The 14823-nt window shown below is 25.7% G+C and overlaps 1 protein-coding gene across 2 annotated transcripts in view; it reads right to left on the bottom strand.

The window, feature by feature from the left end:
* Window positions 1-14823, bottom strand: part of LOC107452360 (rho GTPase-activating protein 12) — a 45709-nt gene that overhangs the window by 14108 nt on the left and 16778 nt on the right. The window contains exons 5-11 of one of the 2 annotated variants that reach the window (XM_071188237.2): window positions 14480-14584; window positions 12274-12537; window positions 6879-6899; window positions 6662-6802; window positions 3213-3308; window positions 1998-2096; window positions 1557-1641 (exon numbers count right to left, since the gene is read on the bottom strand). In XM_071188237.2, coding sequence (XP_071044338.2) covers window positions 1557-1641; window positions 1998-2096; window positions 3213-3308; window positions 6662-6802; window positions 6879-6899; window positions 12274-12537; window positions 14480-14584 — 811 coding nt within the window. The remainder of the gene's footprint in view (window positions 1-1556; window positions 1642-1997; window positions 2097-3212; window positions 3309-6661; window positions 6803-6878; window positions 6900-12273; window positions 12538-14479; window positions 14585-14823) is intronic. The other variant, XM_016068831.4, reaches the window with a different exon arrangement.

Raw genomic sequence — 14823 nt, 5'->3', positions numbered from 1 at the left:
CTACTTCGTAGAAAACAATTATATTCCAAATAGTTTTTTTGTCTAATTATCACAACCTTAAAAATGGATGTGCACAGTTAAATAAAAAAATTAAGATTTAAATTAACCAGAAAAAATAGAGATTTGAAATGATCAATCCTGTTTGATTCTATTAGACAAATTGTAAAATTCAGAATAAATTGTCATAATCATTGCATCATTCAGTTAAAATTTCTATATCATCCTTATGGTATTTGTATATTAATTTTTAGAAAACTACTCACTGGAATTTGCATAACATCCACAAGGATAAGATAAATAATCAATATCACTTGATTAAAATATTATCAATTTTAAGGCTTTAAAAAATGTCTTTCTTCGATGTGATGTGAGTCGATAAACTGTTTAGAGTAAAATAAAAAGTCCTTTAATTATTAATTTTTTTAAAATTTAGAACAAGAAACTTCTTGCAGAAATGTATGGGTAAGAATACTAAAGTCATTGAATTAGATTCATCACCTGAATAATCCTTACTCACATTACAACTAATTCTTTCTACTGTTTGTCCTTTTTTAAATTTATGAAAATAAAAGAACATCAAACTATGATAAATTTCAACCAATTAATTCCTTAATAAATTTATTAATTCTTCAAAAAGGTTATAATTTTATTGGAATCTAATAGAAACATAATAAATACACAATTTTGAAATAATAACAAAAAAGATACAGTGGCATTGCAAAAATGAAATATTGGATTTCACACTTACATATCAGTCTTATCATTTTGTAATTAAAATTCTCCACCTAATTGCAAATGCCAGGCTGCCAACTTAATATGCTTTTTGGGAAATTTTTTTCCACTGGTAGATTTCAAGTTATTTTCCACATCACTACACGTAAATGATTTAAAAGTTCATATGAAACACCACTTTGTTCTAGCTCTTTTGTGGTAAGGCTTTTAAAATGCTGGCTAAATCACCTAAGATTCTGAAAGCTTAAGATTTTAATTGTCTACACTCTGTAAGATATTTAAAAGTGTAGTAGTTGGCAGCCATACAAATGTAAGGGAGGTCAAACTAGAAAATACATAAAGCTTTGAAATATCAGCAGATTTTTCAGTAATTTTAATTTTATTGTAATTAAAAAAACTACTAAATTAAGAACTTACATTAAAAATATATATAAAAAAATAAGTTGAAACGTAGGATTAAAATTTAGGTTAAGTTTGTTTCATAAATTTAAATTTATTATCCATAATTTATTTTCAAAAGTTTTGCAAATAAATGGTTAAATAAAAAATTTGATACCCATTGTTCTCTATGTATGAAAATGATGTTATAAATCATATATTAATACATTCTGAGCTGAACTACATTTGGAATACTTAAGTTCAAGCTGCTAAAAAAGATAAAGACAACCAAGGCAATAAGTAATGCATCATGCCAAATTAATAGTTTTGCAAATGAAGAATAAACTTAATGGGAAGAATGAAATAGTAAAAAGAGAGAAAAGAAATAAAATTCCTCTTATCACACGGGTAAGTTTTGTTACTAGGAATTATGAAGTATTTCATACGTTTGGTAGACTTCGATCGTGATAGCTTAGCATTTTTCAGAGCATTGTCATCCCGATTATGAGAAGCTTGTTCAATGCTGGAAGGCTGAAAATACAAAAGCATATAAATAAAACATTATTTGCTTTTAATTGTCTGTGTATATTTATTTTATAAAACATATTCTATATAACTTAAGAAATGTTCAAAGAGCAAAAATGCCATGAAATTTTTCAATAAAACTATGATTTCAAAAATATGCAAAATAAGTAATAATAGTCTCATAAAACTAAGTTATTTCACAATGACTTTATGGGGAAATATTTTGATTCTTAAACAGTTCTTGCTGTGAAAACTCATTTTAAAGCTGAGCTAGATACTTTAAAATACATTTAATTACATAAAAAATTTTTTAAAAAAACTTAAATTAGAAAATTTTCAGAAAATATTTGAACTGAACTTACCAACATCATTATAGCAGCTTGAATAGTGTCGAACCACTCTTTAGTAGTTTGAGCATTATCATCTTGCAATAAAAGTTGATGTCCCAAAACAGTGCTAATCTATAAGAAAGAGTATATCACATAGATTGATTTTAAGAAACCAAATAGTTAAAAGCCTTAAAAAAAGGCAATGAAAATAATTTGTTATGAGCCAGAAAGCTTTAAAACTGTAATTGATATAATGATAGATAAATTAATAATTTGAATTGAAAAATTTAAACAGCTTATAAGATACCAGATACAGTCTTGCAAACTCTCAAACTTCTAGCCTCAATTTCTTGCTTTTGAGTTAAATCTTAGGATCTCAGGCCATCAGAGAATTTTCGTAACATTTTTTTTCAAGTTAATTGTATAAATGGCAAATCAATGTGCTTGTTGCATGCCACCCCAACACTACTTTCACTTGGCTTAACATTAATTCTTTTCTAGTAATTTTTTTTAAAGTTTTATTTAGTTAAAACTGCCTGATAAACTAAAAAAAGCATACGGCTGATTTTAAATATACATAAAAAAAGTCACTTTTTTAAGAGTTGTAATTTAATTCATGCTGAAACAGCTTATTTGAGTAATATTTCAACTGTTTCTCTTTCAAGAACCAAGTTGTTTTGCCAACCAGTTTTTTTAGTTAGTAGAAGTTTTAGTAAAAGATGATTTTGTCAAAACAAACCTGGGGAGTTTGTTGACTGTAGAGGCAAACCAGAAAAAGTAATATTTAAAAATAATGCTAAGTTGGACAGTCAGTCTGTTTTGAAATACGATAGTAATTTGATATTTTGTAAATTTTAAAGATTAAAAATTATGAGACGATTTTAATTAATTTAACTAACAGAATGTGTAAATATATTTGTGTCTAACTTTATTATAATTATTTTGCTAACTACGCTATGCAATAGTCACAAAAAGTTTCAAGCTTTAATGATTCTGAGGATATAATGAGGATGAACACTGCTATTTTAGTTACATGGATAAAATTAGAATTTTTTTTTCTCAAGAAAGAGTAAATAACTCAAGGACCAAAATGAGATTAATATTTTTTGTTATTAATGTACTCTAAAAATTTCATAGTTAACACATTAGCTAAAATCGTTCATGAAAATTTTATCTTGAAGAAAATAATTAATTTTAAATGAACTAATGCACAATTTGACTACATTTAAGCATATTAAAATTATTTACCTGGAAAACATTTTTCCTGCTTGATTTTTCAGGACACCACTCAACTAAAGCTCCATTTAAATCGATACAAAGTTCAGGTTTTATACCAGGTGAAGTCTATATAAAATAAATGAATTAAATAAACAAAATATTAAACTGAAACAACTTAAAAGTTATAAAAATATTGGTAAAATTTCAGTTTCAAAACTTAATACAATTCATATGAATTTTCCAAAAAAATTAAATAGTGGAGAATGAAGTTATAAAGCCCTTAAGCATTGTACAGCTATTTTCAGTCAAGGTTGAGAGTTAATGAGTTTAATGTATTCCATAATTGAGATTCTGAATATGAAAGAAGATTTTTTTAAAGTGTATAAATAATATATTGAAATGCATATTCTTTATTTTGGTCCAATACCTTTTAAAAAAATTTTTTTCTGGTAGTTGTAAGTTGCATGTGATTTTATAAGCAAAAAACTGATGGATTTTTTTAGCAATTATTTTACTCTAAGAGCAAAAAAACAAGAGATTAAAATTAAAAGAAAAACAATAGAGAAAAATTAAAACAGAAAAATTAAAATTTGATTGTTTGGGTTGCCACAAAAGTTTAACTAAAACACAAGAATCAAAAATTGCAGATTTTTAACAAATTATGCCAAGTAAGAAGGTTGTAACATCAGTTCTTAAAATGAATCTTTGAAATTAAATTTCTTTCTCTAAAGAAGTAAAATTTTTTTCTTTAATACTTTCTTCTCCAACACTAGATCGAAGCAACTGACACATGAATAAAGTTAGGGAGTTAAAAATTTGGAAATAATTCTATTTTGGTACTCCAAATCTCTCAAAACCAGATATATGAAGAGTTATAGTCTGTGGCTAGAATAAAAAAAATCACATTACGATTTGAAAAGTTGCAAAAAACAACTTATATAGAAAAATATAAAAGTCAGTTTCAAAATCAAATGGTCATTTTGCTTCAAGAGATCTCATCTGAAGAGGAACTGATGAAACCAGACATACCATAAAGCCCAATATAGTGTAAAACCTTTGTCATCATAAAAAAGCAAAAACTTTGTATCATAAAAAAGCAAAATCAGATTGAGCCTGCAAATATATATGCAAGGGCCAGCAAATATATATGCAGGGCCCCTCACCCTAAGCAATCGCTACCACCCCAAATGCAATAAAATTGTAAACTTGGCGAATAAAATTGTGTCTTGGTGAAAGTATTGGCAAATGATTTTTCCACTGGAAAGAAAAATGTATATTTAACTCGATCCTCAAAATTATGTCAAAATGAATTTTTCTCAACAAATCAGCATTTTTTATTCGATTACAGAAATTTCGGGTAGATGCACTGTATAACCAAATAGAAATCGATCCAAATAATATATGCCTGAAACAAACTACTGTAAAATAGTTTTCTATGGGAAAAAATTAATCTTAAAAAATTGTTAAGATTTGCATTTGACAAAGACTTTCAAAATTGGCAAATACTTTTGATGTTTGGCTAATTTACTGGATAATAATTTGAAATCCTTAGCTTGGGCCCTGTATGATATGAACATATATGGATGAATGTGCTGTTCAGTTTTATAAAAAGTAAAATTTAGATAGTGCAGTTGGCAACAGTTATTCTTTGAGATAAAAATATAGCAGTTTCAGACTGGTTCTCCATTTAGTCCTAACCTAAATACGTAAAAAATGCGTGATGTTTTGTTTTAGAAATTGTGTATGAGAACAAAAAGTAGTACTCACCAGTACTGGAATAAAATGAAGCCATTAAAACAACATGGTTCAATATTGATCCAGAAAGCATGTAAAGTTTGGTCATTTCAATGGAAAACTATGATTTAGTTGATTAGAAAAAAGGATTATAACTATAATTATATTAGAATTTTGTACTTTTGTTATCACTAAATGACTATTGTTGCTTGTGTTGAAATATTTTATGTCAGTTAAAATTGGTAAATAGTTTTTTAAAAAAATTTTTCATTCAAACTTTCAGTTATTGCTTTTTTTCTATATCTTTCCTCCTTAAATTATTGAAAAAAATAAGCATCATTTTAAAACTTCTAGATAAATGTTATGTGCGCCTAAACTTTTGTGACACACTGTAATTTTATCAACTGTGTAAGCATTTATTTAATACCATAGTTCACAGTAGTTATTATTATTGGTTAAAATAAGTGAAAATGCTATATAAACTAGTTTAGCAATTTTTTAAACTATTTTATTAGTTAAGAAAGTTGCAATTTTATCCTCAGAAAATAAAACTTCTTTAAAAGCTGTTGAACAAACAATGTTTAGCATTTTTGTTTAACTGTTAACTTGTCTGCATCTTGATTTAAAAAGTTATTGAATTTCTTTAAAAATAATAAAGCAATAGAAATTGTAACTTGAATCACTTATATTAATTGTTAACATACCAGATTTATCAAGGTGTGTATGTCTGCAAAAATATATCTTCACACAACATGATGTTTAGTATAAAATCCGATAGTTTTTATGAGTGTTACAGAAGAAACAAAATTATTATTTTTTTTAAATGTTCTAGAAAAACTTGTTTGTGATTTGTTGAATGAGTGCTCTTAAAATCAAAAACATCTAAAAGGAAGAAGAGTGTCCAACCTCTCTCTCTAACCAGAGAAATATTTGAAATCATTAAATTAGCTTGGATTGATTCCAATTGAATGATTAGATTCATAAAGGTTTTAAAAATATACAAAGTTAAAGAGTATTTATGCCTTTTCTGCATGTAACAAGCTACAAATTGTCAGCATAATTTTTTGCTGGTCTATTCTCGCTATTGAGGTTATCCTGTTCGACTACATCTTTAAGCAGTTCGTAAAGCATTGCTGCTTGGTGCTGCTAGTTGTCATTTCAGAAACATGTGAAATAAACTTTCATTGTCATTATTTTTCATAGAGTGTTTGCTATTTAGTAATCAATATGAAGCATCAACATCAAATGCAGCATTTTGTACACTAATTTGTTTTGAAGTATAGTTGGGAGGTTTATAGTGCCTTGTTGCCTGATAGCTGATCTGCATCACTTGATTTAAGAAAGTTAACACAATTGGGTTATATGGTGTTTTAATTAAAGTAGAAAATATAAACTTTTAAATAATGCTTTACAGTGTGTGAGAAATTTCTACTTAATAAATCTAAAGTGCTTCAGAGCTGATACTGTGATTTCCTTTGTGATTGAAAACATCAGAGCATCAATAATAATTAATATAAATTTTAATTTTAAAATTTTCAATACATGAGTCCTTCAAGAGATTCTGGGCGCTGGTAATTTGTTCTGTATTCTGTATCCATTGCTTCTTGTTTTATTTTTAAATGGATTTATTTCATTTAAGCTATTTTAGAATTGTAAACAAAAATATGCACAATTAAGAAAATACAAATATATTCAATAATGATGAATAAATAATGAAAGTTAGAAAAAAATATAAATAATTTTACCAAATGAGCTGATCTAATATCTTTGTAGAACAAAAGGAAAACATCTGTAAGAACCACAAAAGATGAAGTCCAATGCTTTCGAATTCTTTTTCCACCTTCAACTAATTTTGTTTTGTTTAAAGTTCCTTTGCGAGTGATTGACTGTAAAAAAAAAGCTTGTGAAAAAAAGTTTTAAAATTATTTATTAAGCAAACAATTTAATGAAAAAAAGACTCACAGACTCCTTCTTTAACATGTCCTGTAAAGAAATTAAATATTTTTTTTTTCATTTCAGTAAAATGAAAAAAAAAAGGAAAATGATTGCTTTCAAATAAATAATTTTTAATTAGGCTGGTCAAAGTTACTTTCTTTATATAAACACTGATAAATTTATTAAGATATTTGTTTTAATAAAGCAAATTTTCTCAAAGGTTCTGCAAATAATTCTCATAATAAGAACAATAAATTAAAGTACATCAAATCCAGATTAAAATTACAACTATCACTATCTATCTCATATACATCATATTTTGATGCATAAACATATTCCTCAAACCCCAAAAACTTTACAAAAATTAAATTATTATACACTAGTAATTCAGAGAGACATTTGTTGATTGTGAAATACTGATGCATTATGAACAATACAATAGATACAAATAACTCTATATGAATTAACCCCCTTCAAAAACTATTTTTAGCAGATTATATGCAATTAATTTTGCACTTTTCTCTCATATTTTTTTGTAGACATATAAGACAATTTTTTTAAAATTATGTTCAGTAAGCAGAGACCTCAACCTTCAAGTTATGTCACATGCAGTAAGATAAATTTGATTAACTGATCGTCTCACAGCATTTGTTAATGCAACTTTATTTGAAGGGGCCATTAATCAATTATCTGAAATTACTTTATGGTAACGTATACTCTTTGCAATATCTTTACCAAGAAAAGTTTAAACAATCAATAAACATTTGAAATTAAAAAAAATGAACAAAAGTCAAAATTGCATAAAAAATAAGTTACTAATGTTGGAAGGTTTTAGAATATCAATATTAACAACAATTATTTTACTTTATTATTGACTACACTCTGCATCACCTCAAATATAACAATAATTTATAATGGTTTTTGTGCTAATTTAAAAAGAAATTAATAGTTACATATTTTTGAAATTTTTCTTTTGAAATTTGACTAATAACATCCTATACTTTAGCAGTTATATCGATAGCAAAATCCAAAAAGGTAACAAAACCTCAAGTTAAAATTATAATTTAGTCAAATAAAAGTCATTATTTTATATCATTATTTAGGAGCACACATAATTTTGCATTCTAAATATAAAGCTTAAAAAAGATCTCAAATTATCATTCTACTTTGGTTTTTTTTTTACAATATTCAAGAAACACTTTTTACTGCACAGAACACTAAATAACTGAATTACAAATAAAATTAATTTCTGAGAGTTGAATAAAATAAATAAGCAAATAAATCAATCTGAAAACCAATAAACAGCTAATTAATGAATGAACAAATCAATAAAAATTAATGAATGAATAAATTTGAATGTTATGAATCAATTAATAAATTTGCAAATGGAAAACCTAAAGAATAGGATAAGCTAATGAATGAGACAGTTCATGAATCAGCCAATCAATAAATCAGAAGATCAATGAATCAGCATGTAAAGTAGTTAATTAGTGAATAAATAAATGGGTAAATTGATAAAAAAAAAGCAAAGCAATGAATCAATGTGTCAAAGAGTTTAAAAAATCAAATAGATAAATTAGCAAGTCAACAAATAAATAAAATAGGGAATGGATGAATTACCGAATGATCATTTTGATACAATGAATGAAATCATTGAATCAACAAATAAGCCAGTCAATGAATCAATAAAACAAGTATTTAATGTATAAGTCAATCAGAAAGTAGAAGTATCACTGATTCACTGACAATTTATTTGCTGACCCTCTGATTCACTAATTTATGGATTTAGTAACACGTTACTTCACTCATTTAAACCTTCACTGATATGCTAATAACCTCACTCATTGATTCCCTGATATGTGGATCAGCTCATTTATTTATTTTTTTGACCAATTGATATGCTGATTTCTTTGATTTGCTCATTTATTGATTTGCTTTTCATTAAATTATTTACTCAGTTGTATATTTTTCATTCACTAATTTGTGAGTAAGATTTATTTGTGAACTGTTATGTGTGTAAAAAGAACGGGTTCTAACTTAAAAGCAGGGTTCGTGATTTTTTTGATTTTTAAAAAAAAAATCAAAAGAATCAGATTTTTTTTAATTTAAATCGGATTTTTTTTATTTAAATCAGATTTTTTTGATTTTCATTCAAATACACTGTAAGAACTTTAATTTAAGATTTAAAAAAATTCTAAATGTTGAATCAAATTAACTTAATATTAAAACTATATTGTAACAATGTTTTAGAAGCTCTAACTAAAATAATTTTTCATTATAATGCATGGCTTTGAATGCATAGCAACCATTTTGAAACAAATGCATGATTAAAGACTAGATGAAATAGAAAATTTAAAGAATACTTCAGGGGTCTGTCTGGGTTTTTCTAAGAGTTACCTATTTTGTGAAAATTAAAAATTATATTAAAAAATCAACACAAATATAGTAAAAATATGGATTTATCGTTTCTTACGAGATACAAAAATAAAATTTTAAGAAAAAGTATTTTGTGTGATTATTCTATCATTTTTCCTAAAGTTGAATTTGTAAAGGTACCATTAAACGGTAGTAAATTTGGCTTGGACAGACCCCTGTACTTTAACTATTAAAACAAAGTTTCAGTTAGCAAACCATAACTTTAATTTAAAATTGTGATTTCCTTTTTTTTTTCTCTTGATTTTAAAAATGACAAAATAAATGTAGCAGACTGTGTTTATAAATGTAGTCATTCATCAAAAAATAAATAAATATTTAATCTATATATTTTTATATTAAAATATTCAATTTTAATTCTATATCAAAATAGATAAGTTCAGCTAAAAAAAAAAAAATTAGAAAATCTATGTACTCATAGGAATTTTTTTTCACAAAATTTCTTTATAGAAAATCAGATAATGTCAAAGATATTGTAAACATATTATGAGAAAAAAATACCAATTAATAACCCTACTGCATCAAATAGACTTTGAAAGAGTTTGAAAAGGAAGAATGACACTATATTAGGAAAAAAACATCTGAATTCATCAGCCCTTTTTTTTCTTCTTTTTCTGTTTTTGGCATATTAGGGTAATTTCTTTTTCACATAACCTCAAGCTTCAGAAATATTCATTTTCCACCAATAAAATATGATGTAGATTTTAATTCACGCTTTTTCATTCAAAAGGTAGAATTTTAATTAACATTATTTGTATTATTTTTTTAAAGAAATTCATGTTTATTAATTATTTTCTACAGCTATGCAAGTCTATATTAAGACAGCATTAAATGTTTACTTTAATCTGTACTTTCAATCTCAAGAAACAAAAGATTTTTAAAAATGTAATTTCAAATGTGTTGGAATTTAACACACACCAAGAAAGTAATTTCATTAACTAAAATTAATTAATGCAGCAATTTATTTAAATTAAATTTTAATACTAAGAAAAGAAAACAATAAAAGTATCAAAAATTTAAAACACTGTTTTTTAACTTTTAAAATCAATATATATAGATAAAAAAAATTAGTTGATTTAAATCAATGATTTTTTTAAAAAAATCATTTGATATAAATCATGATTTAAATCAAGCTGATTTAAATCAACGAACCCTGCTTAAAAGTCACAGTGAATAGCCAAAATAAAACTTAATTTGCGTTTTTCTTAATCTCTGCAGTAAGAACATAAATTACAAATGCTTTGAGACACATTTTGACTAGCATGAAAGTATGGATTTCCGCTATTTTTAGAAGCATAAAAAAAATTTTAAGTTTATTTTAATATACATATAAGCTATATTTCAATTATAATAAAATATATTACATTTAGTTTCTCTCAATTAAACAAAAAACTAGTTTATTAAGCTGGAAAGCTTACCTGTAATTTCAGTTTCTGAAAGTAAAAATTCAGTACAAATAATTCAGAGCAATAAATTGTATTAATTATTGTGCAAAACAAGAGTAGCAATTTTTACATTTTTAGAGCAGTTCAGATTTTTTTTCATATTACTAGGGAATTCTAAAACAATTATGTCTTACTTTTCTTCAAATTTACATTTTGCATCAATTTCATTATTAAAATAGAGAAAGATGCTTAAAGATGGACACAATTTAAGCTAACAGTTATGATTACTGGTAACAAATTTAGAACAGTACTAAAAATAGCATATTATTAACTAAAAAGCATAATTTCCCATCACAATAGAGCCTTCGAAAAAATAGCCTTAAAGGGAACATGCAATATATTTTTTATATGTATATGCAATATGATTTTCTTATAAATACCATAGGTAGTGGTTATTATGTGCATCTTAATATTTATCTTTACAACCTTTATTTGCATGATTATATTTACACTTACTGATTCACATAGAAGTTGAATTCATTTGCACATTAGTCTTCTATTTTATTTCATGAAGTCTACAGATATGGCTTTGAAGTCTATTTTTAATATTATTTTTAAATGGATTATTACAGCCATTGTGCTCCAGCCCCACACCTACAATGACGGAATGACAATACACATTAAAATTATTTGAATATGTTCTGTATTTTATATTATTTGCTGCAACTGTTACAGATATTTTTTGAAGTGTCATCCAAAATAAATCTGTTAAAGTTTTTGTTTGTTCTATAAAAAAAGACCACAAAAAAAAAACCCTTTATGATGCTATTTACTTCCAAAAGTGAGTGAAGAAATATGAAATAAATCAAGATATCAAGGAATAAAATAACCTAATGAATTGTAGGATGAGAGGACAAAACTACTTTTTTTAAGTTAAAAATAAATATCTTCACAAATTTAAAAATATATAATTCTTTTTTCAACCCACTAATCAGAAAAATATTTAACAAAATAACAATAATTTAAATCTGAAGACCAGAATATTTATGGTCAAATGATAGAAATTAAAATGATTAATAAAATAACCATCTCAAGAAAATAAAGATCAGATTAATTAAATAAAGGAGGTAAAAGTGTCAAGTAATTCAATAATAAATACAATAAGCTTCTGATTATTCAGGTTCAAGTTCTGAGATAAATTTTAGCATTTCTTTTCTATCATTTTTTTACTACATATTCCTTTTTTATCAATTTAGTGTTGTTACAAATCTTAATTACAAATAAAAAAAATGTTTTACCATGGTTAACCCACTGACAGTTCTGCACGCAAAAAGTCTTAATTTAACTTGCAGTCTTCTCTTCATAGTTAAAATCCGTTTTTACATGTTATGAGATAGGAAATCAGTGTATTGGGAAAAACATTCTCCCAATTTTACCTATTTGCCAAACTGCCTGTGGGTTAAACATCTCTTTCAGTGGCATTTGCCCTTTTTGATCCATTTGCAAATTAATTTTGGTCATTTGTTGTGCCAACCAATTTTGTGGAAAATAAGGAGCTTACTGTATTACAAAAACCAATTAATACAACTGCATAAAATACTTACAAAATGACCATCTTGAACAGAAGGCCAATACCCTTCTCCAAATGAAGGTGGTAAAAATCCTTTATTGTCTTCAGTAGCAGATAAATTTACACATTCTGGAACAATAAGGGACCTAGTCTTAAACTGTCGAAGTACTGGTATTCTAGGAGCTTTTCGTAGCTTTGGTGAAGGAGAATGATTGAGCTTGTTACTAAATGATACTTCCCGGGAGGAACTTTCAGCAGACTGCAAAGAACTCAAGCTTGCTTCAGAAACTTTGGACTCCTACAGTGTAAGCATATAAAAATGTCACTGATTACACTTACACTAAAATTTTAATAAAAGATTACAATGTGGATTAAGTTTTAATGAATGGGATAATGATTAATTTCACGCTTAGTTTGGAACACAAATATTTTAGAGTTGTAAATTTAGTTAAACTGATAAATAGTGGAGAACACTAATGAAAAAATTTGAATAGAATACATACTACTGTTAGAATAAAGCATCCTTAATTTTCTGTAATAACTAGTAATTTCATAAAATAACTGGTCATGTCAGTTAAATTTGTGAACTTATTTTGTTTTCCATGCTTTAACCAGTTGTTTGATAAAATAACAGACTATGTCTTATTAGAGTACAGCATAACTTGTTAGATACTACAAAATCAATGTAGTTTGCAGAGTAAAGGGTTGAAATATAATATGCTCCAGGAAAAAGAACAAAAAAAAAAAAAAAAAAAAGTTGGCTCAAGTTTTAATAGTAAAATAGTTATTAAAATGTTAAAGAAATTTTTAATTTGATAACTTTTTTTAGTAAGTTTCTTTTGACACATCTAGCTTTTTTTCTTAATATGTAATTCATTCAAATTAACCCTCAGAATTCACAAAACGTTTATTTTCAGTAATGTTTGTTATTATGTAAATAAAGAATAGTTATTAAACTTATGACCAGGCTACTTTCGTGTGGGGGTGAGAGGGTGAATTAGAAGTTTTAAATGTGTAAAATATGTGGAAAGAATTGGGGTTATATTTCTGCTGCTGGAAGAGGGAACTTGATCTTTTTGGGGGTTCTTAATATGCATTAATCTAATAAAATTCAAACCATTTATTTACAAAGAAAAATGTTTCTAAATACATCAAGATTTTATATAAAATAAATACAAGTTAAAAATATCAAGAAAACATGGATAATAATAAAGAATAATTAAAAGAGACGAAAAATTATTAAGATAAAATATTTAAAAAACAAAAAACAAATATATATTAAAAAGTCTTGAAACAAAAAAAAATTAAATATATAATCTCTTCACCAGCTTGCACAATTATATCTGCAAATAGGAGTGCTTTTGAATATTGTATCATTATAGCCAAAACAAAAACCTGCCTTGGTTATATTGATACAATATTAGAACACACTCTTTTTTGCAGATATAACTGTGTGAGCTGATAAAAGGTTTTATATCTTTTCATTCTTTTTCCGGCTTTTTAATATATATATTTTAATATATATATTTCATTTTAAATTTTCTCCTTCTCTTTTCATTAATCTTTATTATTTTCCATGTTTTCTCTATATTTTTAACTTATTTTATGAGTTCTATACACTTGAAGTTTATGCACAATAAATAAAACTTATTAATTCTCACAATTTCCCTTGTTTCTCTTTGTTTAATAAAGGTCATAGAAAGTCATGCAACTCAATTTTTTTTTTATAGATTCTAACAAAACAAAATCTAATAACCTTCTGATAGGTAAAAATACATAGATGAATTTCCTATTTTATATACTTTCTCTATAATAACAAAAAATTTACAAGAAAGTTCTAATTACACTTTATACCTGCAAGAACTAATTGTTTGCATAACAACATGAAAAAATTTTCATAAGTGCAAAGGTATTTTATAGCTGAGCAGTATTTAGAAATGCTTTTATTGAAGGTGATAAATTTTTTTGAGAAATATGCTAGAATGTTCCAGTACGGAACAACTCATCAGTTGATTAACGCAATTTCAAGAAACAGGAAGTGTTCATGGTAATAAACGTTATTCCTAAAGTAACTTTTTAATCTTAACAAAATAGAAAATTGTATTTTGTTTTAATTAAAATATTTTTCATGGTACACTTTTAATAACTCTAGATTTGTAACTTAGACCTAAAAAGTAAATAAAAAAAAGCTATCAGTGTCTAAAACAATTGAAATTACAATACTGGAAATTTTTTAATACCTCAGTGTCAGATGTAATGGATAAATCTGGCAATTCCCATACAGATTCACAATTATCTTCATCATAAAAATATGTGCGTCCGTTTTCATCCAAAGAAGAATACCACTAGAAACAGAAATAAATACATTATTTTTGAAATCATTTTCACAAAATAAAAGCACTACAATAAAGTAAATACTGTATTTTAAATATGCATACCTGTGGCACAATATTTTTATTGTCAGAAAATAAACAATTTATCTCTTCAGAATAATAAAATAATTCTGAATCATTTTCAAAACATCTAGCATTTCCCATCACAGAAAATTGTAATTATTCTACAACAATATTAAAGGAAATGAGGA

The sequence above is a fragment of the Parasteatoda tepidariorum genome, chromosome 12 (assembly GCF_982258835.1).
Source record: "Parasteatoda tepidariorum strain Cologne lab strain chromosome 12, Ptep-v5.0, whole genome shotgun sequence".
Lineage (NCBI taxonomy): Eukaryota > Metazoa > Arthropoda > Arachnida > Araneae > Theridiidae > Parasteatoda > Parasteatoda tepidariorum.
The sequence above is the reverse complement of the archived record's forward strand: the minus strand, read 5'-3'. Positions and strand labels throughout refer to the sequence as shown.